This window comes from Balaenoptera acutorostrata, chromosome 2 (genome assembly GCF_949987535.1).
Source record: "Balaenoptera acutorostrata chromosome 2, mBalAcu1.1, whole genome shotgun sequence".
Lineage (NCBI taxonomy): Eukaryota > Metazoa > Chordata > Mammalia > Artiodactyla > Balaenopteridae > Balaenoptera > Balaenoptera acutorostrata.
The window spans coordinates 17,408,658-17,433,473 of NC_080065.1; the positions used below are offsets into that span (position 1 = coordinate 17,408,658).

The window sequence follows — 24,816 nt, forward strand, 5'->3', positions numbered from 1 at the left end:
GGGCGGGGAACGTAAACACCCCAGGTAGGAAGCTCACTCCTTCGCTCTGAGCAAACCCACACCTCCCATGACTGGACAGGCCACGTCTCAGGCCCAGCCAGCCCTGAGCACACCATACCGCTTACCTGTCTCCTTGAAGATCTTCTCGTCCGGCGGGACGACCGAACAGAGACTGTTGAGGACCAGGGTGCCCAACTTCAGAGCATTCTTCTCCGAGCTCTTGTAGTAATCCAAGGAGTTGTGGGTTAGCACAAACCACCGTTTCTTCAGTTTCAGCGAAGACATCTTCGGACTGTTTTTCACTTCTTTGTGCAACCAGCCTGGAAAGAAAGAATGAAGTGTCAGCTCAAAACTAGGATGAGCAGCATGACATACCAGGTAACAATTTGCATCCGGCTTACAAATGGCTCAGATGTCTATAGATCTGCTACAAACGGCCACGATCCTTTCTTAGCTGATGATTTTAAACAATGTCAAGAGGCGAAATTACTCAGAAAAGTGGCTCAGAATGGAAACGTGGCAGATATCCGTGTAAATGAAAACAGGACTCCAGGTAAAAAAGCATCAGTGGCATCACCTCTCACTATGAATTCCTGGCCCTCCACTCTGGTGTCCCCCTTGGATCTCTGCAGCAGCGTTATCCAGTGGTGCATCTCCTCCGGCGTGTCCGCGTTGCAGTGAAGCACCCGGTTGGCCGTGATGATCACAAATGAGTTGGGTCTGAGCAGTGGGGCGAGAAGGAAGCAAAACCTCTTAGCTCCACTGAAATCACCACCTCCGTGTGACCCAAGACTACACGCCTTTTTCCCAGCTTGTGGGTCACAGGGATAAAAACGGCAGTGCTACTTGTATTTTACGTTAAGGCAAACCTTGCTCATTTCTGTAGGATTTATTTTATGCCTCATTAACCTTTAAACCTGGAGCAACACATTCTGAAGGTCCTGGAAGGGAAAACATTTCTTCATGTTGAACTTTCCAGATGAAATTCAGTTCCAGGAAGGCTAACTGAGGTGACCGCAAGGGAAAATTTTTTTTTGATGCCTCTCCAAAGTAAATTTCTTCCTGCCTCTGGGTATGGCTTTGGATAATATTTCTGCGGGTAGGTAATGAAATGTCAGATACCAGTAACAGAAGGTCAGTAAATAGGTGTTAAGTGGAACATCTCACCCACTTGATTATGCCTGGTACGAAGAGCCACCTGGGTCCATGCCTTCAATGCAATCTGACAAGGGTGCATTTCCCAGGCAGGGATAACCTAATAATGGAAATTTTCTTTCTCCTGCATCTCTTTTTAGCTGGCAACGCCCTGAGTCTCCCATAGGCTCTTGCTCATATTAATTCCTAATCGTCAAAGCTAGTGACTGTGAACAATGTCTTGCAAGTTTTCAAATGTTCGCTGAAGTTAAGCACTGCAAGAGTTCAAGGAAAAGGAAGATGAACAGGATTGTAATATGGACGGACAGGTGCTCCTTAAAAAACAAGATTTTTCTGTAGTTGGGAAGGAAGAAAGGCGAGCACTTGAGGAAGACAGAAAAGCCTGGGTAGGGATGGAAGGTTCTCGCGTGCCCAGCCTGCCTGATGTAGGGGTTTAGGAGGAGAGAGACGCAGATCAGAACTTGACTGTCAGAACAAGCATCTGGGCTTTAATTACTGATGTGACACACAGGTGTTAAAGGTTCCTGAGCCAGGTAGGAGAAGGTGCAAGGCGACGAGTAGAAACAAAGAACCTATGGTTGAGAAGAGGCTTGGTCAATGGTGGGGCGATGGACACCCCGGAATTCTCACTTGGCCCAGGAGACACTATTTTTGGTATCAATCTGAATACATTTCTATTCTCTCTCCAAAGCTATGTCATTGAAGGCAGAAGTCAATTTTGGTTCGTACTCAGAATTCCTAAGCTGCCAAGCAAAATAGAGATGGGAAAGACGAAGGTCACTGGGTACAAAGACCCCCGAGACCGTCACCGAAGATGATCTGCCTTCAAAAAACAAAACCAAACACATGCTATTTTAAGGGCACAGGTCAGGTAGGCATGTCAAGGAAAATAAATGTTTGTGGTTTAGTTTATTAACACTCCACATATAAATTGCCATCAAAATCCTTTTCAAATTCATTATTAAATTTTAGAAAGGGGAACTACACCCACCCCTGTGCTGGGATACAGGCATTTTCATCCTGTGTGAGTCCCAAGTCTGTCCCTGTATGACTGTCTAAATTAGGTTTCCAAGGTCTCCCCTACTCCTGACCCCTCCAACCTGCCACACTCCCAAGACACCCAGAGAGAGGAAGACTTCGGATGAGGTCAAACTGGGTACCAAGAAGGAAGTCTTTGATCGCTGGGGTTGACCAGGTGGGAACACACAGCCTAGAGTCATTCCCCAGCCCAGAGCATAGAGCCTGTGGGCGCATGCAGGTATCCAGCAGTTACTTTTGTTAAGAGTCACACCTGAGCTTACCTATCAGGGCTGTCCGAGGCGCACACAGAATCAATTAACCCCACATCCAAAGTGCCCTGGAAAGAAGTGAAAAGCAGAGAACCATTGAGAGAACCATTCAAGTACAGCACACATCATGATAACACCCCTAGATGATGACTCTCTAAACAGGCAAACAAAAAAGCCTCCTTCTTTGTGTGTTAACTGCAAAACAGGAGTTATCTAAGGAAACGTCCCCCTTCATTCAGTACAGACAGCCACTAGACAGGGCAAAATCTACAGTCCATTCATTAAATAAAGTATAAACGAATCCTTCTGTCTTGTTCCTAAAATACTTTCAGTGAAGGGTGTTTACAAATGTCTTTCAATCATACAACTTTTCTGATTTACACTATGATCTATCATCAAATTTTATAATTGTGAGAAAATCAAACTATCTCTGAAATATGATTTTGTGGCTCTGTTTATGTGTCTGGGATACAGTGATGTCAGAAAGAATACAATTTGGAATTCACTATATCCTTTGGAGAAACGTGTAATGGGCTTCCACGGTTTCATAAAAATTGGAATTTTTTTTTGTTTGAGGTGGGAGAATCGTAATCTATTACTACTTACAATCTTCTATAATTTACTCTGTTTTTCTGTATGATTTTTAACCAAGATGTTCCCGTTTCTCTCTTTAATTATTATACTATTTCTTATTAAAAAAAAAAAAAAAAAGACTGTCTACAAATTCCCAGTCCCCTCTCTCGGGACGCCTCCCTCCACACCCCACCCAGGCTCACGCACCACGGCATTCTGTGGGTTTGCCTGCTCATCATGCATCTCCCGAATCTCCTGGTCCGTGGATGCGTGCACCTGACTCAGCACACTAAACCACTGGCTGTGGGGAGGAGAGAGCAACAGTCAAGGGGTGGCCAGCCTCCGCGTGCAATACAACGACACCCTTCTCCACATCCTCTGGGAACACGACATCTCCTCTGAGCAATTTTCCTTTAATATGTCTACTCCTCACAGGTAAATGTGGGTTTCATAATACCGAGGAGCAAAGTTAGGAGAAAGAGCCAAGGTGCCTTTAAGTACCATCTGATGCAACTTCAGATCAGTGGGAAGACCCTTTCCCTCTGGCCCCAAGAACCTTAGTAGACATTTAATAATGATGATGATAAGTTCCTACAGAAATCGGCAGCAGAAAATGAAATCCTCAGTTCTACCCACACACTTCGATCAAGGGTCTTTACTGAAGACATTATTTATAACCTAGGGAATATTCAAGTGCCTTCTCAATTTTAAATTCCGAGGTAAGAAGGCCAATAATGTAAGAGCAGCATCTCAGGGTGGCCACTGGATGTCTATTTTCCCTGCTCATTCCCAGGTGGGGTTTCCAACCACCTGATAGGATTTCCACTTAAGTGAGTAAAACCACAGGAGAGCTGGAAATAGAAAACAACTGCCTGGAGTAGAAGAAAGCAGAAAATTATTTTGACCAGAGAACTCTTCCATCTTCATTTCAAATGAGCTTTCTCACTTGCAGCCACATTAGAATCAGATAATAAAACGTGTCAACTCCAGAAAAGTCAAGCAGAACAGAAGTCACGATGTAACTAGAAACACAATATGTGCTTGAGGAAAATGACCATGAATACCCACCTGTCTCTGTCAGTTCATCCATCCACCATTTATTAAGCAACTGAAGTGAGAGGTACCAAATGTGAGAGAGATGCTAGGACACCCTTCTCCTGGAGGGGGCTTAGCAGACACATACACACACTCCTACAACTAAGGCAGAGGAGAAAGTACTTGGTACCCAATGGGATATTTAAGTAAAAAATTGTTACCTATATTTAAAGGTAAGTCATGTAAGTTATTTACAGCAAAGCACTAAAATCTATCTCCTGTGATTCCTGAAGGAGCAAGACGTAACCAAGAGCTTGAAAATACTCCACTTATACAGACTCTTAGGGAGACCAAGGGAAACATCTTAATATGAATTGGTTCATCAATTCTGGTTAACCCAAAGGCAAGACTTCAGTCATTGGTTTATAAAGCTCAAAAATATCCGAAATCGAACACTGAACAACACATACATTCAAAATGTAGGCCATATGGGATCAGACACACCCACACCCAAAATAAAAATTTGCTGTGCTTTCCATCTGTCCAGGTGATCCCCTTAATACAAACCTCTCCCCTTAAATCAAGCGCAACTTGAAATCTGAAAAGTAATTTTTAAAAACGTGTTCCACTGGTCAGGGCAAAAAGAAGTCCTTGGCTAAAATATTCCAAATGTTAAATTTAGCAGGTTCATTATGGCACAAAACAGACAGGACAGCTGGGCCTATAATTCAGCTGAAAAGCTGTGGGCATTCCCTGGACCACAAAAAACCACACGTGGTCTCTAGGAGTCCCAGACGGAATGATGGGGCTCTAATTCCAGGTCTGCTTGTTTTTCCAGCTTGTGTCATAATTTATGGACCCAAGTGGGGTTTTAGTTTGTTCCCATGGGAAGAATTATTTTCTTTGCCCTTAATGCTGCTACCATGGTGTTATATCAACACAGAAACATTCAAAGGGCAAGGGGTCGGTCGTAAAGGCCCCGAGAACTCACTAGAAGATTCTAGTGATTTTTCTGAGCTGAAAAGTGAAGAACACAGGCCCAAGGATGTCAGCCTCATAAATTAGAAGGTATTTTCTGGCATTGCTCAGAGTGGATGACAGGCATCTCCAACGTGACCCTACACACCCACAAAGCAGCAGGAAGAGAGACAGATGCTCCACTGTGTGACCCTGCCATGCATCATACTGAGGAGCAAACACCAGTTCTTCTTAATTTTGTGCCCCATCTCAGTACTACGATGGAAACCAAGGTCCAGAAAACTCAGACAACTTGCCCCAGCCAATGAGGGACACCACTGTCCTCCGAGCTCAGTCAAAAATCTAAGCTCCTTAGGAAGCTTTGTGCCTCCATTCACTAGAATTGAGCTTGCATTACTTTACAGATTATACTACCTTTCCTCTGTACCTCAGTCTCCTATTCTGTAAAACTGGATAACAGTGATACCCTGTATAGGGTTGTTGTGAGAATGAAATGAGTTAACATATGTCAAGCATTCTGGAACACTGCCTGCAACAGAGTAAGTTCCCTAAGTGTTAACTATCTGTTCCAGCTGACGGAATTCTTCACTATCAAGGCCTTAAGCAACGCTCCCAACGCCACAGTCCTAGCATTTATTTAAACAGCCAAGGGTTAATGTTCCTGTTTTTTCAACCCTTAAGCAAACAGAAGCTGCTCCCTTTCAAAGCTCAGAAGCTTCCAGAGGGTGGCTTTCAACCGTGTGTAGCAGCACAATTTACATACGCTGCCGGTGACAATAAAAGCCTGAGTGTAAATAACAAGGGGTCTCCCCAGTGGCATGTGAAGCTGGAAATCTGTGTGCTTACTGTACGGAACACAGTGCCCAGTGAAAGAGTTCCCAGGAGACGAGTACAGCCATCTCTTCCGACTCTCAGTTCTTCAACCATCCTAAGAGAAAAACCCAACTAGAAAATCAACTAAAATCTTTTCGGCGCCAGTAGGCTCAAGAGTGATGCGTGTGATGTCCAGGCCTGCACAGGAGCGAGGGATGTAGTTATGACCAAGTCGACAGCGCAGCGCCTCACCTGGCATCTTCTGGGGATTCAGCGATCAGGTGGAAGGTCCGATCAGTCATAATGATGTCAATCCCGTTTTCTTTGCTGGTGTTATCTATGATCTCCCTGCAAAGGAACACAAGCGCCAAACGCAAATCAGGAACACAGAATTCTTAACAAGGGGCAAGAAAAGAAATTTCACAGTAACTGAAAAGTCAGATACCAACACTTCAGCCTTGATTTTCTGCTTTTAGAAACGATGAAGACCCTTGTGGCCTCTAGGGGGAGGCAGGCTTCTCTCTCTCCAGAAAGGCGATCTGCTGGGGGTGTAAGTGTGTGTGGGTCCTTGACTGCTCTAGTGGGGGGACCTCTCTTCCCCGACTGGCCCACCCAAGGCCCACCCAGCTCAGGTCCTAGAGCAGCAGCCCCTACTCTGCCTGCACCTTCCCTGGGCTTCCTGACTGCTCTACAAAGGAAGGACCTCCACAAGGCAGCCAGTCTGGCCTGAGCTCTTTCCCTTGTTCATCACAGCCTTCCATCAAGGTTTAAGGCAGGAGCTGACACCTCTAACTTACTCTGATACGGGCACATAATTTCCACGAGGGGCTTCGGGGTGAAGAGCAGCATTTGTGTGTTTCTAGATCTCAATTCCATCTTGATCTCATCCTAACACTCTCTAAACAACACTGGAGCTTTAAACTCAATGGACCAGGTTAAGATCAGGGTAAAACACAAGCAGCTATTAGGATGGGACCAGAGGTGGTGATATATTTGGTGAAGAAAGGTGCTGGGGATACAGCCAGCTTGCTTTGTCAGCTGAAGTAGTACAACTGTTCACAGTAAAACATCTATTTTACAACTACGATATTAAGCAGTCTGGTTAGAAAAAACAAAGATTGTATGACTTTTTAGCTAGAACCACTGAGATGAGATAAAATATTTTTTTAAAAACCAAGAAGATGAGAATTCAGAGAAGAGTCTGTGATGCTTCCTGGGAGTGGAAGGAGAGAGGTGGCCCCGACCGGCGGTGGGGGTGGGTGATCAGCACGGGAGACTCTGGAGTAGGACAATAATCCCCAGGGGAAACTGTCCAGACCACGTCATCCTGGACCAGCCACTCTGCTTCCTGAGAACGCGGCTACCTTGCGTGTAAAACGACGGGGTGCCGTGGTTCTGAACCGCAGCGGTGCGTCAGAATCCTGGGAAACGTTCAGAAAACCCAGGTGGGGCTCCCTAGGGTGGAGCCCAGGGACTCGCATTTATAAAAAGCTTCCCTGGAGATGGGGGAGTGATGATACTATCAGGGCCCCCCGAAACACTCTGGAAACGACAGGATAAATGAGGTGGGAGCTTCAATAATAGATGGTGAGTGAAAGAAAAGATGAAGGGGGTGGTGTATAAATTGAAAGAGACTTGAGCAATCTGTTAACCAATTAAAAATTATGAACCTTATTTGGATTCTGATTCGAAGAAAGAAACTAACCCAAACCAACAAGAACACTATCACCGCCATTTATAAGATAACTGGGGAAATTTGAACAATGACCAGAGTTTGGACGGTAGAAGGAGTTCATGTTCTTTTTTAAATGTGATAATGATATTGTGACTATATATTAAAAAAGGTCTTGCTCCTTAAGTGTGTACTAAATATTTACAAGTGAAATTATATGATGTCAGGACTTGCTTTAAAAAATGTAGTTTGTAGGGGGACAGTGCAGGGTAGGGTCACAAATGAAACACCACTGGCCATGGGTGGGCAACCACTGAAAAGCTGGGAAATGGGCACAGGGACTTCATTCCAGTCTCCTACCGACGCTTGTCTATGATTGAAATTTTCTATAATAAAAAATACATTTTTTTCTATAATAACCTTCAAAATATAAAATTAAAAAAAAACTCTTACGATGGTGAAACCTTAGCAACTCATTGCCTTTTCTCTACAGAATGTGACGAACAGCTGAGGAAGGGCTAACACTTCCTTACCTCTATAATTTTCACAGAACACCTGGAGAATAGGGCTTTATTAAGTATGTGTTTGCTACAGAGTGAGTAGCAAAAGGAACATCCAGAAATACATGGGTGAAATTCACCATCACAATTCTCTCTCTCAGCCTCCTGGCATCTGTGGCCCCCCTCCTACAGGGTGAAGAGAGGACCATCACGGTATGCAGGGCCAGGGGAAGACTGCAGGAGGTACAGAGCTATGCCATGCTGCTGAAACTTGTAGGACTCAGATTCAAATTCCCACAAACTCATCTGACTACGGAGCGTGGTCTCCTAAGGAACCTCAAAGGGGCAGCCTTGAAAAGTCTGACACTCTGTGCTGTCTGCACTTCACAATTTGGCCTTAAGATTAAATACAAAGAAGACTTTCTTCCCTTGAGTAAACTTTCCACTTTCCAATGAATCATTTTCTAAAGTTTCTAATGCGGGTTGAGCAGGAACCATATGTCGTTTTCAGGTCTACGACTTCAGGGAGTTAATTTGGTCTCTCAAAGCTTATTTTTACCCGTGCTCTGAACATGTATGGTTGCTCAGTTTGAGTGTAGTGAGGCTACACCAAAATAAATTTTATGCTTAGTATCTAATTACCCAAGAAAACAAGCTGCCCCTCAATTCCCAACATTTTCTGAAAACCTTACTTAATTTTTAACAAATAGGCCCTCAGTGGTTCAATGCTTTGGTTCTATAAGAAGGTGGCAAAATGGAACTCCCCAGAGGTCCAGTGGTTAGGACTCAGCACTTTCACTGCTGTGGGCCTGGGTTCGATCTGAGGCCAGGGAACTAAGATCCCACAAGCTGAGTGGCATGGCCAAAAAAAAAAAAAAAAAAAAGTGGCAGAAAAAGGGGGTGTGTTGGATTCAAACACCAGCTCTGTTGCTCTCATTGTTGGGTATGAAGAGGCTATAGTATACCCAACAAAGGTGGAAGACAAATGATTCATTTCACACACCTCCCGATTGGCTGTCTGCTCCCAATTTAGCCATCTGTTGGCTACAGCTGGGCTTGGAGAATTAAAAGTGATAGATTGACCCATAAAAGGATGACAAAAGATGCTCAGCCAATGGCTCAATATCCACACCACGATTCCTGGGTACCGCCAATGACATTTCCGAAGAGCTAGTTTTATGTCCAACTAGCATCTTATAACCCAGAGCTGAATGTCTGAAAATTCACAAAAAGTGAATTTCACAGACGGAGTTTTATTTCCCTGATTTCCTAATAATTCAACCCGCTGAAAGGAAGGATGAGGACCCACCGAGTACCTCTTACAATCTACTGCTTCAAAGAACTTGCCCCAGACAGCTCGTAGGCAGGGACTTAACTGATGAAGCAGCCCCGAGCCCCGGTCAGCAGCCCTGGCCAGGGCACATCAACATACTTGGCTGTCCGGACTTCCACGGTGCCCTTGAGCTTCTCCTCGCTGTCATTCTCAAAGTACATCAGCTTGGCCTGGCGGAGGACGAACCAGCGCTTCTTCCAGTTTCTCCTGGACAGCGTGGAGGAGCCGCCACCCTTCTTGTGCAGCCAGCCTTGCTTGAGCGCCTCCTGCTTGGAGCGGAACCACAGGAAGGTTTCGTCCTTGAGGACGCACCAGCGGCGTTTCCAGGTGTTCATGAGGCCACCTGTCTCCCCAGGGTTGGGTAGGAAGGGGTTTAAGAAAATCCGTTATATTGGATCATAAGATCAGTAGGTCTTAAGGTCCAGCCCATCCTTAACGTTGCACCAAATGACCCGCCCTCAGACACCCCCCGATGATGGGTGATCGTACTGTTGGGTGGTGTTCAGGGGGCACTGGGCAGGTATCACACTGGCTTGGTTGGATTACGCAAGAACCCTTCCTTTTCTCCAAAGCAGCTCCTACTCACTTAGCTGAGAAATCCTGGTGAAGAGCTTAACAGCAAGAACAGTCAGGGGCTGATACCCTAACCCTGGGTTGAGGCAGGACCACGGACGGGAGTTGGGGGAGAACCACTTCCATATGGATGGATCATGCTTCTGTCCAAACACCCCAGGAAGGGGAAATTAGCTTAAAATGTGTCAAAGTTGACACATTCCTTCCTTGTTTAGTCAGTGTGAGGAACAAAATTTATCAGTGACTCCAGAGTTTAGCAATAAACCCTAATCTACATCGGAAAAGAAAAGCATTATCATCTGAAAATGGCTTCTATGTATAAGGTATAAAATTTAGAATATGAAACAAAGTAAGACTCCAAACCAAACTGTGACAGTACCTTAAAAATGAGAATTTAGCTGTAATTTATTTAGTGGAAAACTTTTTTTGGTTGAGACAAATTAGACAAGGATATACAGACATTATTTCTATACAGAATATATTTCTAATACTCTTCTAGCAGGATAATTTTATTTTAGTATTCTAGATTCCCCAAGGATGCTCAAAGAGTGACATCTTACAACCATGATTCAAAAACCTGCTTCAGCAAACCCACTGAAGAATAAATACTGCATCTACTTCAGTAGTTATCAAGTGTCCACAAGTTATTGTTTTGATCAGCCAATAATAAAAATAAAGAACATTTAAACGTGGATACTGAAAGTCAGTATAAAGAAAATGCTTTCCTTTTACAGATTAGAAATACATTTAAAACAGACCTTCTAAGATTTTTTCAGTGGTTGCTTCAATGATTACAGACCTCAACTTCACAGTGGAATGAAAGACGCAAAGACAACACTGGTTTCTCTTTGCAGTGCAAGGTGCACTTGCTTCGCTGGCTTTTACAGACCGCTGCCCTTTCTTGTATCTACAGCATTTCCTGCTCACCTAGCTGAGAAGGCTTTGTGATCACACCAAGCGCCAGAGCTGTTTCCTAACAAACAGCAAACTTGCCAGGGAGTACCAGAAGGAAACTGTTTTTTCTTCCTTCTTGATGTGTGGCTTTAATCTAGGTTTCTCAAAACAAGCCAAGAGGAAACTGTAGTACAAAGTTATCCTACTATCTTATCGTCTTTGAATGATAAAGGTTATTCACAGCTGTTTCAAAGATACAGATTACAGCAGTCATCCCAAGAGCCCTCACCACCAGTCACTCTCCTGCTCTTACGTTATTGATGGGACTCACTCCCAGCCCTGCCCCACACCCAATTCCGGGTGTTCCCTTCATATCTCATCTAGAGAATTTGATCAACGCTCTTAGTTTCGTGACTGTAAACACCTTTAGTAGTAGTAGGCTGGTGCAAACTCATCTACGCTCACAAAATAGAATCTGGTGGTTGGTTAGATTTTCCTTATCATTGGTTTCTTTGAAACTTTTGGTCACAACTTTAAGGCTTTATTAAACATTAAATGGTAATGTATCAGAGATTAAGTGGTGATGCAGTTACACAATAATTTGTTTTATTAAGAGATGAGTGTGCCACAAATTCACTTGCTTACCTTCTTGAGCTTTTAATGCTTTAATCTTGGGATTTTAGCGCTCTGAATGTATCTTTACTTTTTCCTAATCTTATTTGTTTTAATCAGACAATTATATAATAAAAGAGTGCCATATATTATAAATAAGAGTGATTTACAGGGATTTTTGAGCTAACTTAGGGAACTAGATTAATTGGGGGGAGGAAAATATATGAATAATAAAAAGCTTATATTCATTTATTCTGAGAAATGCATGAGAAAATCCTAAAATGCTACAATTAGATGCTTATTGGGTTATTAGGTTCTGATTTATGATTACATTTTTTCCTTCATCCAATGAACTCTCGATTATTCGGTTAGAATTTCTCAATCTTTTTCATTCCAACGTTCCTACAAGAATTTCCATCAACCAGTGACTCTGGCCAATAGGAAGCTCTCCCCTAAAAATAAACCTGGAGGGGTTTCTGTGAGCACCTGGGGGGATCTGAGGCTGAGAACAGCAGAACTTTGAAAAGCAAATGAATGATGTTAGCAGTTAGAGAGACACTGAAGATGGGGAAGAACAAAAAAACAAATGAAAAGGAAAAGACATAGATGAAGAAGAGAAAATAATATTAAGGAGGGCAAAAGAGATATGAGAAAAGATAAATATGCCAACGGAAGAGAGAAGCAAAGGCAAAGAACAGAAGAAACAGGGAAAGGGAACCCAGAATATAAAGGTTTTCATGGGGGAAGAAGAAGAAAAGGAGAAGGGAAGAAAGAAAGATAGCAGTAGAAAAGAAAGTGAAGAGAAGGGTCAGAGAAAACATAAAAAACTTGAACCATCTGGGGACAATGGATCTTGTTATCTCTGCCCCATCCCCAAGATTTGGCCTCTTTACCCTCATCGAGTCGAGAGCCGTGTGAGAAACCAATCCGCTCTTTAGATGACCCGTGTAAAACTCCTACCAAAAATCGGTGATGATTATGGTTTCTCATGATTCCTGTCACTGATTTGGAAGTCAAGGTCAAGAACATGAATAAGGCATGGGTACGAGGTCCTGATTAAGCACTTTTCCAGAAGGAGGATGCTTCAAGGTCCCCAAGTATTAAGGTTCAGCACAGTACATTCGAAGTTTAACAGCAATGCAAAAATACGATTAAAATTCGTATCATGAGCAGGGGATAGACAGCAGGCGTCGCAGGCAGTTTAAGCCAGGGGTGATCCTCTCTCAGATCTTTACTTTCCCATGTATAAGGGTGTCTAATACTCCTGTGGGAGGGAAGAATGCAGCTTCATCGTGGTAATGGGCTGCACTAACCCCAGCAACATACATGTGTGTTTGTATGTATGTGTGAGAAAGAGAGAGGAAAAGATGTGGGAAGGAAGGAAGGAGAAGAGCACAGATATGAGAGAGACATGGAGGCAACAGGGAGAGAGGGACTGACGTGGTGACAGTGTTGCAGACCCTTTGTCCTAACGCCACGTGGTCCGCTAAGGTCACCCACACCACACAACCACGGCATCCTCCATCCACCTAACAGGACCTCACACCAGGTAAGGGCTATGTGGGATGACTTTCTCAGCCCCCCTCCTTCAGCCTCAGTTTCCCATCACTTCACCCCCTAACCCAGGCACCAGGGTGGCTGCAGGTCATACCTTTCATGTACAGGAAGCTGTGGAAGTAAGGCAGCGTGACACAGCTGTACACAGAGTCCCGCCGGTATGAAAGTTCATCGTCCGTATCAAACCGAGAATCGAAGTCCTCTTCGCTATCTTCAAACTGGACCAAGAGAGAGAGAGAGAGCCAACAGTGAGCAAAAAGGACAGAAAACAAGCTAAGGAAATGCCCAGCACAGGTCAACACTGATAAAATAAAAACAACGGAAAAAGAAGCAACACGCTGCTTCGTCACAGTGCAACGGAGTGTGGTCATCAAAAGAATTCAGAATTACAAAATACTGACTTTTGGTGTCAAACGGTCAGTTGACTTGATACATAACACATGAGACATATTTTAATCCCAAGGCTATGTATTCAAAGTACAACGCTGCTGTTTAAGTGTACAATTTTAATCAAACCATCCAAGAGTTAATTCCCTTTAAGTTATTGTGCTAAAAATATCTTCAAGGACTGCCCTGGTGGCGCAGTGGGTAAGAAATCTCCCTGCCAACGTACGGGACACGGGTTCGAGCCCTGGTCCGGGAAGATCCCACATGCCGCAGAGCAACTAAGCCCGTGCACCACAACTACTGAGCCTGCGCTCTAGAGCCCGTGAGCCACAACTACCGAAGCCCGCGCACCTAGAGCCCGTGCTCCGCAACAAGAGAAGCCACCGCGATGAGAAGCCTGTGCACCGCAAGGAAGAGTAGCCCCTGCTTGCCGCAACTAGAGAAAGCCTGCGTGCAACAACAAAGACCCAACACAGACAAAATTAAATTAATTAATTAAAAAAAATATATATTCTTAAATAAATAAATAAACAAACAAACAAATAAAAATATCTTCAAGCCTTAGAAAGTCAAGGGAGTATTTAACGCATGGACAATGGGAAGAAATAAAAGTAAACTATAAATAAATCCAGAAGCTGGAAAGAGCACGTTTAAGCCCTTAAAGGTTCCTCCCTTACAACCAGAAAAATATACATAATGTCCTGCAGTGGGCGGGTGAAGCTACTGTCAGGAAAGGTCTCTGAAGTACCCTTGGCAAGTCTCGTTCCAGTTTAGGGCGGGTCTCATTTCCCAACCCGCTGCAAAGCCAGCACAGACACAGCCAGAGTCTCCACTGAAAATGCCAGTTTTCTTAGGCTTTGGGCAAGACGCAGTTCTGGGTTTTGCGTTCAACCTCCAACAGGCACCAAGTTCCACTTACTAATGCGACGATTGCTTTTGGCAAGAGAAAGGGGTTTAAGGCCAGCCTTAAGAGCCTGGCTTTGGAATCCTGGCCCGTTCTAGGGGGGATGTCTTCCTCCAAGGGATGGTGCAACGGGGGTGCGGATGACAGGCAACTTCCACCCCGGCGGGGGCAAGCCGGGGCCCCGGGAGGACAGTGGGTACTCACCGAGGACTGGGCCCCCTCCGAGCTGAACCGGTAGGCCCCCGAGCTGTTGTAGGTGCCCACGGAGCATCGGTAGTCTGGGGACCACTGGCTGCTGTACGAGTTGGAGAAGGTCACGCTGCTGCCAGAGGTGACGGCCCCGTCCTCGTAGTCGTCCTGGTCGTAGCTGTAGTCGCCGTCGGGGGAGGGCAGGCCCCCGGGGGTCTGGGGCATGCAGTAGGTGGGCTCCCCGGAGGAGGAGTCGTGCTCCGAGGGGGCCAGCAGCACGGTGCTGTCGGCGCCGGGGCTGGTGGGCACCACGGTGTCGTTCATGTAGGGGTCCTCCTCCGAGGACTCGTCGCTGGTCCGGATGCCACTGGTGCGCTGGTCCGAGTGGCCGTGCTCGCTGGGGTTGGGCGAGTCCTTGAAAGCATCGTCGTCGGCCTCGAAGCCCTCGTCCACCTCCTCCTCCGGGTAGGGCTGGCTGAAGTTGAAGCTGGGCTTCTCGCCGCAGGCACCCTCGGCCAGGTCGGCCCGCGCGCCCGCGGACCCGCTCCCCACCGACAGGGAGCGCTCGATGTTGCGGACGCACTCGTCGATCTCGTCGAAGTTGAGCGACTCCAGGAACTCCTGGGCGGCGCGGCAGGCTTCGTCCTCCAGCCGCCGCAGCTCCTCGTCCCGCAGCTGCTGCAGCTTCTGCAGGGAGGCCTCGGTCAGGGACAGCTCCTGCCTCTCCTTCATGCGCTGCAGGTCCTCGATTTCCTTCTCCAGGCGCAGGATCTCCTCCACCTGCCTGTTCTCCTTCTGCTTCTCCAGCTCCCGGCTCAGCTCGGCCTCCCTCCGACGCTTCTGCAAGGCTTCCTGTTCCCGCTGCGTCCTCGCTGCCTCCTCCTGGGTGATTAAGTTACAGTGAAGCCGTGAGGCAGGGCTCGAACCCAACTGACTGGTGTCCTTATAAAGAAGAAGGGATTGGGACACACACACGGGGCACCGGGGAGGCAGGTACACAGGTGCAAAGCCACGTGAGGACACAGCAGCAATCTGCAAGTTACAGAGAGAGGCTTCCGAAGAAACCAACCCTGCCAACACCCTGATCTTGGACCTTTAGCCTCCAGAACTGTGAGACAATCAATTTCTGTTGTTTAATCTGCCCAGGCTGTGGCACTTATGTTACAGCAGCCCGAGCAAACTAATATAGTGATTATACTGGTCTAGAGCTATCATGCTGTCGTGATTCACACTGAAATCTTAAGACATTCACACATTTTTACCCAACAGTAGTGGGTTAGAAATTGCAGCATAAACATCTCCTCTAAAATTCTTCCTACTGTATATTTATTTTAGCTTTGAATCCTTCTCCCTACATCTTTACTTTAGTTTCAAATCATTGAGGCAAAGTGTTTGAACTGGGACAGTAACAGACAAGATGTCATGTTGTCACGGCATTCTTCACCTGTTGGGCGCGGAGCTCAGCTTCTCTTCGTTCCCTCTCTCTTTCTCTGAAAATAGTCAAGAAAAAAAGACAGTGAAAATAAACGAAAGCAATGAAAAAAATCCGAGACCCACTTTTCAGAGAGCGAACTTTTTAACAGAAGCTTTGCAAAAGACAACTTAGAAGTGTGAAGGATGGATAGGGTCTCTTCCTTTGGCAATATACTTATTCTTTGCATGAATAAAAATACCACAAAACTGGGTCTTCAGCGCTGCTAAGGAATTTTATCTGAGCCACCAAGAGTTATTGTTTCAAACAGCAGGTTCCATCGCATCCACTGGAAATTCCTGCTGCGAGGCTGGATATAGAGCATAAAAACTCCAAAGGTGTCCTCCTGTCTGTTTCATCCAAGCCAAGAAAGGTCCCATACCTTTCCTCCTCCTCCCGTTTCCTCTTTTCTTCCTCTGCCCGTTTCCTCTTTTCCTCCTCTGCCCGTTTCTCTGCCAGCAGCTGTCTGTAAACTCTCCGGGCAATCTGACCTCGGAGTTGCTTCTGGAAAACCACGGCTGCTTTTTTCAGGTGCAAAAATCTCCTCCTCAGAAGAAATGCTCTGTAATTCTTCTGTATAATCACTACACAATAAAGGACCTTCTTGTATTGCTTTCTGAAAATGAGAAGAGAAACAGCACAACAGAATAACTGTGGAGGTAATGAGGCTTCGAGCTCTTTACGTGAGTTTACGTTAATGTTACAAGACAAGAGAGCAGGACCTCGTTTGGGGCTGATCCGCTCATAACAGAGACTCATTATAGGGAGCCGACAAGGAGGCCCTTGTGGGCAAAACAAAACAGAAGAAAAACAAAAGAATAACAACAAACGAAACTCAAGCAAGACCCTATCATCATGTTGGCTAAATAAACACATCACTCCTAATACTGACTTTGAAAAGTCCTGGCAGGAAGTTGGGTTGTAAACAGAACCAGGAGATGTGATATATTTTCCTGTCCTTATGAGGAAAAAAGAAAAGGATTTGCCACAGCAGGACGGCTGTGTACTTGAGAACATGTAACGTACTGTGACAAGCAAGGGTTCGGGTGGCCCGCAGGTCCGCAGAGGGGGACAGAACTCAGATGCACAGGAAAAGAACCTGCCTCATTCGGCAAACCCTGGAGAGGGGGCCACTGTGGACCCAATGGGATGACACCAAAGTCAACAGGCGAGCTGCCTGTGGCTTCAGTATGTGACCCAGAGGAACTAGGGAAATGTTTAAATATGTCGCCCAGTCCCCTGATGTCGCTGCTCTGAGACATCAGGAGCCCCTTTTCCCATTTCCTGCCCAGGTCAAGCTAACTAGGTGCTGGCATTGCTAGTTACGAGCACTGCCCTGCGACTCTCCTTAGCCTGGTCCTGACCTGAACCCACCCAGGTCTATTTTAAATGAAAGCATATGACCAGGGCCACCCCACCTGGTGACACACACGGGGGACGCGCCCTCCCGTCCGCGCACTTCTTACCGTGCCAAGTAGCCCAAGACGTGGGCCCGGATCACCATGGCTGCCTGCGTCACCTCCTCCTCCCGCCGCTTCTCCAGTTTCTGCTCCAAGGACTCGCGAAGGAAGACCTGCCCAGGAGAGAGCAACATGTCACGTCCACAGAATGTGCCAGGTACAGGTAAGGCGTTTCTGAGTCAGCTGTGTCTTTGGTGGGTAAGGCTTTCTTCTTTCTCTGATTTGCTCCAAACACAAACGGCCATGCTGTCCAGCACAGGGAATCTCAAATTCCTGGTGGGGAAAGGATTTCTTTTTTTGTTTTAAACTTCCCATCTGCCACAGACTAAGACCTTTGTAAAATATAGTAAACAATGTATTACTGGAAAGCAAAAACCAAAGGAGTATATAAAATCCAAGTCCCGTTTTCTCAGTTATTATTAGTTCAACAGGCATAAGATGACTGTGAAACTGCCATCAAGTTTATAAATACTTATCTCACTGTGGGCTGGGACAAATAGTTCATGGACCAGCACCAGTCCTACATTAAGTCTAAGTAAGAAGATATCTAGAGAGACTCGCTACATTAAAAAGGAGAAGGAGGGGGGAAGGGGGGAAGAGGGGGAGGAGGGGGAGGAGGAGGGGAAGGGGGAGGGGAAGGGGGAGGAGAAGGGGGAGGGGAAGGGGGAGGGGGAGGAGGAGGGGGGAAGGGGGAGGGGGAGGAGGAGGGGGAAGGGGGAGGGGGAGGAGGAGGAGGAGGGGGAGGAGGGGGAAGGGGAGGAGGGGCAGGAGGAGAAGAAGGAGAAGAAGAAAGGACAAAAGAAAGAAAGGGAGGGGGAAAAAAATCCAAGAAATTTGTAAAATGTTACTTTGCCATCACGTGGAAACTCTCCCTTCATGCCTGTCAAATGATTACGATCAAAGCATCTTGGCCTCAAAAATAATGCACATAAAAAAATTGACATTTAAGAATGTAATTCTATAAACTGTTTGCAATTAGAACTGAATCATTTAAGTTATCTCGGTTCAGCCATGGCAAGAAAACTATCAATAGAATCGGGACAGAGATTGTAACTATTTGCTGGCCTGTTTCTGCCCGTGGGCACCTCAATCCTATGCTTACCATTTATATAAGCCTAAGTGTGTCTGGTAATTGGCATTTGTATCAGAATTCCTAATATTTGAAAAGGTATGAAAATACTGAGACCCTCCCTCCCTCAATTATGGTAGCTTTTAATTCTGTAATTTCCAATGTGATGCATAAGGAAGTTTGGAATTATCTCCTAAAAACAAACAATTTTTTTAATGCTTTTCTATTAACGGTCAGCTGGAGGCACTGGTCGGGGGGTGGTTAAACGACACACTCCCTCACTCACGACTTCTCAATTTATGCTCCAGTGAGTCATTCTGGCCTAGGATGATGCATTCTGTCCTCTTGAGGGCACATTTTTCCAGATTCTCTGCTCTGGCTCTTCCAAGACATTTGGGCAAAAAAGCAAATAAAGAATCCCACCATCATGTGACTCACAGAAGCCTTACCTACTCCCACTGTGGGTTCCTGAGCATTTGTAAAACTCTCCCACCAAATAATTCTCTCAGAAAAGCTTTTCATACAATGCTCTTCCTATAATTGCAATTAATATGCTCTGTTGATGCATAAAGAGACTGCATCTTGAGCAAAAAAAAAAAAGTTTAATGTAAGAAACATCAGCTACGAGCATAAAGCTTGTTAGTTCAGCAATGAGAAAAAGTTTTCAGAAATATGAAGCAGTTTTCATCAAGACTGGACTTCAAAGAAATATTTAAACTTCTCTTTGAGGCGATTTTTTGATATTAAGGATCTTAGTCTAATGCTGTTGCTCTGGTTAGTGTTTAAAAGAAAAAGCAATGAAGTCAAATCTTGAACAAGAGTGGTGATGGTGGTGGTGACATCATAAAATAAAAGCATCGATGCCCACAAGCAGTACATTCATCAGATGAACAAACAGGAAGCTTTATGAAGGAAAGAGCGTCTCACACCTTATCAGAAGTCTAGGGACTGTCTTGGTTGGAATCACGAGTCAGAGAAATACCTGCCTTAGTTTCACGCCCATCAAAGAGAGTTCTATGCTCTGCCTATTAGATTTACTTCCACATCTTTATCTATCAATAGATTCTTTCCATAACCCGAAGGGCAAACGGAGTAAAATGCTTTAGAGACCTAACTTGGCTTCATTAAGAACATCCACCCTGAATTTATGCAACAACACACAGAAAGTGATGCCAGTTCTTCCAGCCCAGTGGTGTCCGCTGCCACGTTGCCATGTCCCCAGGATGCGGCCAAGATCGAGTCAGCAGGATCCAGCTGCTGTAAGCGGAGGCGCCGGCCTCGTCAGGCATCATCAAGCAGCTTAGGAAGGGGCAGCGCGTACTCAGGGGGCTGCTCGGCTAACCTTGACTCAATATCCAATACGAATAGTTTCTCATGGCTTTTCCTATCATTTGCTTACATAGCTCAAGAGCCTATGGATTATTCCAGTAAAATGTCCTTATAGAATACCTCTTGCAGGCTTTATTGCCAGAGAAGAAATAAGGTCTGGCAATGTAATCCACGGACCAGAAAAGTAAAACGTGCCGGAGTCACAAGGCAGAGGGAAAAGTCAAAACCAGGAAAAAAGAGGGGAGCAGCTGTTCACCTCCGTCTCCCTAAACTTGGCTTCTCAGCAGGGACGTACGGCAGGATCTCCTGCTCGGGCTGTTCCAGAGGCTTGGACAGGCCTCCTGGCTTCTTTAGGGATGCTTCCCCAGCAGATAAGAATCCTTGCCTTCCAAAGACCAGATGTGTTTTAAGCCAGTGAATTCAGACCTGGCGCCATGTTTAATTTGCCGACTACAGCGCTGCCCACATTTCCTCTGTCATGTAAGTGTTGACAGAAACTTCTTTACCAGAAGATATTTGTTAGAGGTTCAAGGTTTTAAATGCAAAGACCTCTGGCGGCAACACTGACTGAAACACTGCTAGAGTATAATTAAGTGTATAATTAAGTCAAATGTTGGTCAAGGTCAGGGCTATTTAGTGGATACAATTCAAATGCTCTCATGTTTCCATTTACTTCCTAATATTTACGTGAAATGATAAGCTTCCATCCTACTTCTACTTCCAGTGTGTCACCAATTAAAATTTAACTCCTCTTCAAACATTTCCTTTTCTTGAATACTCTTCTGATCATGTCAATTCACAGTGAGCTCTCTCCTGGAGCTGTGTCCTTATTCCTTCAAGAGATCACACTGCATAATTTATCAGTTGTATGGGATGACTTATCTCCCAGCAACTTAGTAAACTGGGGGCAATGCCCATGTCTTTATGTCTCCGTGTCCCTGTGCTACACCCAGTTCTAAGTCTTGCTGGGGCCTGATTTTCATCGTAAATTGTAAATGAAGTTGGATTGATTTTTCAGAGCTCAGAAAAGAGACCGGTATTGGCTGGGTGAGTCAATAATCTTTGATGTTATTCCATGGTATAAGGCAGTGAGACAGGAGGAGGGTATCAGTTTACAGAGAATGTAATACCTTTTTAATTAAAAAAATCAGAGCAGACTATATTATACTGCCAAGAGCTCCACTTGAACCAACTTCTTTAGAAAGTACTTTGAGTGACTCAACATACAACAATTTTGTGCCATCACTTTATAGTTTTTTAGCATTTAACAGACACTGACTGAGCTCCTACTATGTGAACTCCTACTACGTGCATTGTGTTGTGTAGAAGAACGAACAATGAACTCTACATTCTCTATTGGGTGATTGTAGACAAGTCACCAGGCAATACCAAGACAACATGACAGCATGTTAAGTGTTATAACAGGGTAGAAAACAGAAAGATGTCAATGACAGAGGAGGGGGCTTAGCCCAGTTTAGGGGTGAGTTTTGGTGCAGGGTGCAATGAAGAATGTCAAAAAGGATTCCTGTCAAAGCCTGCATCTAAGCAGAGACTTGAAGGATGAGTTGGCTAAACGGGGTGGAGGGGAGGGTGGAGAATTCCAGGTAAAGAGACCTATAAACCTGGGAGGACACACCCCAAAGTGACCCCCAATGAGTTACGCCCTTGTTTAATCCTATTAGTGTGGGTGGAACCTGTGACTTTGTTCTAGAACATGGCAAAGGTGATGGGATATCACTCTTATGGATATGTTATATTATATAAGACTCCACCTTAGGAGACTGGAGCAGGAGCGTCTCCTGCTGGCCCTGAAGAAGTGGGAGGGCCTGGGAGGGGGGTCAGGTGGTTAGAAACTGTGGGGGGACCTCTAGAAGCTGAGAGTGGCCCCAGGGGGCAGCCAGCAGGAAAAGAGGGTCCAGTGGGACTGCAGCCTCAGTCCTACAACTGCAAAGAATGGCATTCTAGAGCCACGTGAGCTTGGAAAAGAACTCCAAGCTCCAGAAGGGAATGCAGCCCCAGCTGACACTCTGAGACCCTGACAGAGGACCAGCTAAGCTGTGCCTGGACCCCTGACCCATAGATACCATGAGGTAATTGGTGTGTGTTGTTAAAGCTGCTAAGTTTATGGTTGTCTGTTACACAGCAATAGATTACTAATACAATACCTCTGCATGCCATCTCTACCTTGTTAGATGTTTGCATCTTAAATCCCTGGCCAGCTGAAATCCTTCAAGAGCAGAAGAGTATGTTCATTATACACTTTCCTTTGCTAAATGGCCTCCAGGTGATGCCTAAATACTTGTCATTAATCTCATATCAATGTTATGGACTGAATGTTTGCCACCCCCCCAACCCCAATTCTTATGCTGCAGCCCTAACCCCCAATGTGATGGTATTTGAAAGTCAGGCCTTTAGGAAGTAACTACGTTTAGGAGGGTGGGGCCCCATGATAGGATTAGTGCCCTTATAAGAGGAGGAAGAGAGACCAGAACTCACTCTCCACCGTGTCAGGACACAGTAAGAAGGCAGCTGTCTATAAACCAGGAAGGAAACCTTCACCAGAACCTGACCATACTGGCACCCTGATCTCAGAATTCCAGCCTCCAGAACTGTGTGAAATGAATGTCTGTGCTTAAGCCACCCTGTCTATGGTATTTTATCAGAGAAGCTCTGAGATGAAGACAGTCAAACTGCAAGATATGTCTCTCTCTTTCCCTCTTCCTCCTCTTTCTTTTTTTTAAACAAAGAAACTCCTAGGTTAAAAACATAATCTGAGCAGAATCTTTAAAATATTTCTCTGATGCTGCATTCCCACTTGTAGAGTCAGGAGGATGAGGCTTGAGGAACACCTCTTACTTTTGAAGACAACCATACACTCAAAGGCCGACCCCCAGCTGCCTGCATTTCTGCCTCTCCTGTGTGATAAGACCCTGGAGGTGGGTGGCAGAAGGAGAATGGAACCCCAAATGAGGGTTCTGGAAGTTCCTGATACAGGGAGAAGAGGTCATACTGCCAATTTTATGGCTAATTTTTGCTGTTGAGGCCAGACTGCTTATCACTCAGCTAAGGGGTAAAGGCCTCAGTCACACCTGCATGTTTAAAAAAATGGATTTCGGACTACTTGCTGGTCTCCCACACAACAGCTCCTGTGGTGCAGGGAGAACATTCAGTATTCTATTCTAATAATGCAAAGTTAGAAGGGTCTGGGGTCTCACTTCTTAGATGCCAGAGGCTGCCCAGTTCTTCCCTGGCACTGAGTTGCCCATCAGCCAACATTTGCTGACTGACTGAAGGAAAACACACGCACTTAGGATCCGATGCTTCAATGTGTCCCCAAGAACAGAGTCCCTGTAAAGTCAAGGACTTCAGAAAAAAGATTCACGTTGGAAGGACAAAGAATATGGCTGGCACGATACGATGGGTATCTTCCCGACACTGGAAAAACAGTTGGTTAGTAGTCATCACAGAACACCGAACTCAAACACCTCTCAGGGGGTTGATGGGACGGTCGTTCTTTCTCCGAAATTTTACCTTCGTCTTCCCCAGCTGCCACTCGCTGTTGGAGGTGTCATAGAGCTGCAGCAGGGCCGTGCACTTGCCCCTCACGTCCTCGGGCAGAGCCACGTTCCTCGCCAGCACCTTATACCTGCAAAAGAAGAATGCCCAGCGTCACCTTGTGCTAAAATCCTTTCCCCAACCCCTCTGCAAAGAAAGAGGGTCTCTGCAGCTCCGTCTTGCCTTTTGTAAAAATCCTGGAAGGGTCTTCGGACGGCATACCCAGCTTTCCGGATCCTGACCGTCTCCAGCATCCCGGAGTACCGCAGCTGGTTGACCACAACTGCCTGGTCAAACTGGTCGGGCATCTAAAACATGCCAAGAGGTGAGAAGATGACGTTAAGAAGACCGCCCTCCCCTCCATGGTTTTACACACACACATTTTGAACCTACACAAATGTACAGAAAACAAACCCCACCCCACATACCCACAGCCTAGCTGCAACAGCCAGCACCCGTGTCAATCCTACCCCCCATCCTTAGCCCACTTACTCCCTGGCCTTGGATTTTTTTTTGAAGCAAGTCCCAGATAGTACACTCTCATTTGTAAATATATCAGTATCACTTTTATTTTTTTATTTTTTGGCCGTGCTTTGCGGCATGCGGGATCAGTTCTCTGACCAGGGATGGAACCCGTGCCCCCTGCAGTGGAAGTGCGGACCACTGGACCGCGAGGGAAGTGTTCCAGTATCATTTTTTAAATAGAACCACAACACTATCATATCTTAAAAGATACCAATAATTCATTGATATTAATATCCAGGTTCAAATTTCTGATTACTTTACAAATATCATAAACGGACCACCATTTTTTTAAAATTTATTTATTTTATTTATTTTTGGCTGTGTTGGGTCTTCGTTTCTGTGCGAGGGCTTTCTCTAGTTGTGGCAAGCGGGGGCCACTCCTCATCGCGGTGCGCGGGCCTCTCACTATCGCGGCCTCTCTTGTTGCGGAGCACAGGCTCCAGACGCGCAGGCTCAGTAATTGTGGCTCACGGGCCCAGTTGCTCCGCGGCATGTGGGACCTTCCCAGACCAGGGCTCGAACCTGTGTCCCCTGCATTGGCAGGCAGATTCTCAACCACTGCGCCACAAGGGAAGCCCCGGATCACCATTTTTAATGCTACGTTTTCCAAAGAATCTTAAGTGTCATGCAAATATCACTTTATTTACTTTTAAAAATTCAATTTCCAGGCATTTTTTTAGTTGAAAAATGCAGTGACCCAGTGAGGGCTGAGGGAGGGGTTAGGGGCTGGGGAGGAAAAGGAGAGTTTGTACGTGGAGAAAACAGACAAAAATGAAAAAAAATTAATTTCCTCAATTTCTAGTCAGATACCCCATTTATCGCGCTCCATGCTATGATCACTAAATAAATTAATCCCAGAACATACAAACAAAAGACAGAGGAAATCAAGCCAAGACTTAACATTCTGAACCATATTCTCTTATCTGTTCAGTTGCCAAACAAA

The 24,816-nt window shown here is 45.5% G+C and overlaps 1 protein-coding gene across 2 annotated transcripts in view; it reads right to left on the reverse strand.

The window, feature by feature from the left end:
* Positions 1-24,816, reverse strand: part of MYO10 (myosin X) — a 214,241-nt gene that overhangs the window by 12,914 nt on the left and 176,511 nt on the right. For both annotated transcript variants that reach the window (XM_057539942.1, XM_057539941.1), the window contains 13 exons: positions 23,532-23,656; positions 23,325-23,439; positions 17,402-17,508; positions 16,318-16,551; positions 15,909-15,954; positions 14,480-15,346; positions 13,079-13,202; positions 9,448-9,691; positions 6,096-6,191; positions 3,225-3,318; positions 2,457-2,512; positions 578-720; positions 126-320 (listed from right to left, as the gene is read on the reverse strand). In XM_057539942.1, coding sequence (XP_057395925.1) covers positions 126-320; positions 578-720; positions 2,457-2,512; positions 3,225-3,318; positions 6,096-6,191; positions 9,448-9,691; positions 13,079-13,202; positions 14,480-15,346; positions 15,909-15,954; positions 16,318-16,551; positions 17,402-17,508; positions 23,325-23,439; positions 23,532-23,656 — 2,446 coding nt within the window. The remainder of the gene's footprint in view (positions 1-125; positions 321-577; positions 721-2,456; positions 2,513-3,224; positions 3,319-6,095; positions 6,192-9,447; positions 9,692-13,078; positions 13,203-14,479; positions 15,347-15,908; positions 15,955-16,317; positions 16,552-17,401; positions 17,509-23,324; positions 23,440-23,531; positions 23,657-24,816) is intronic.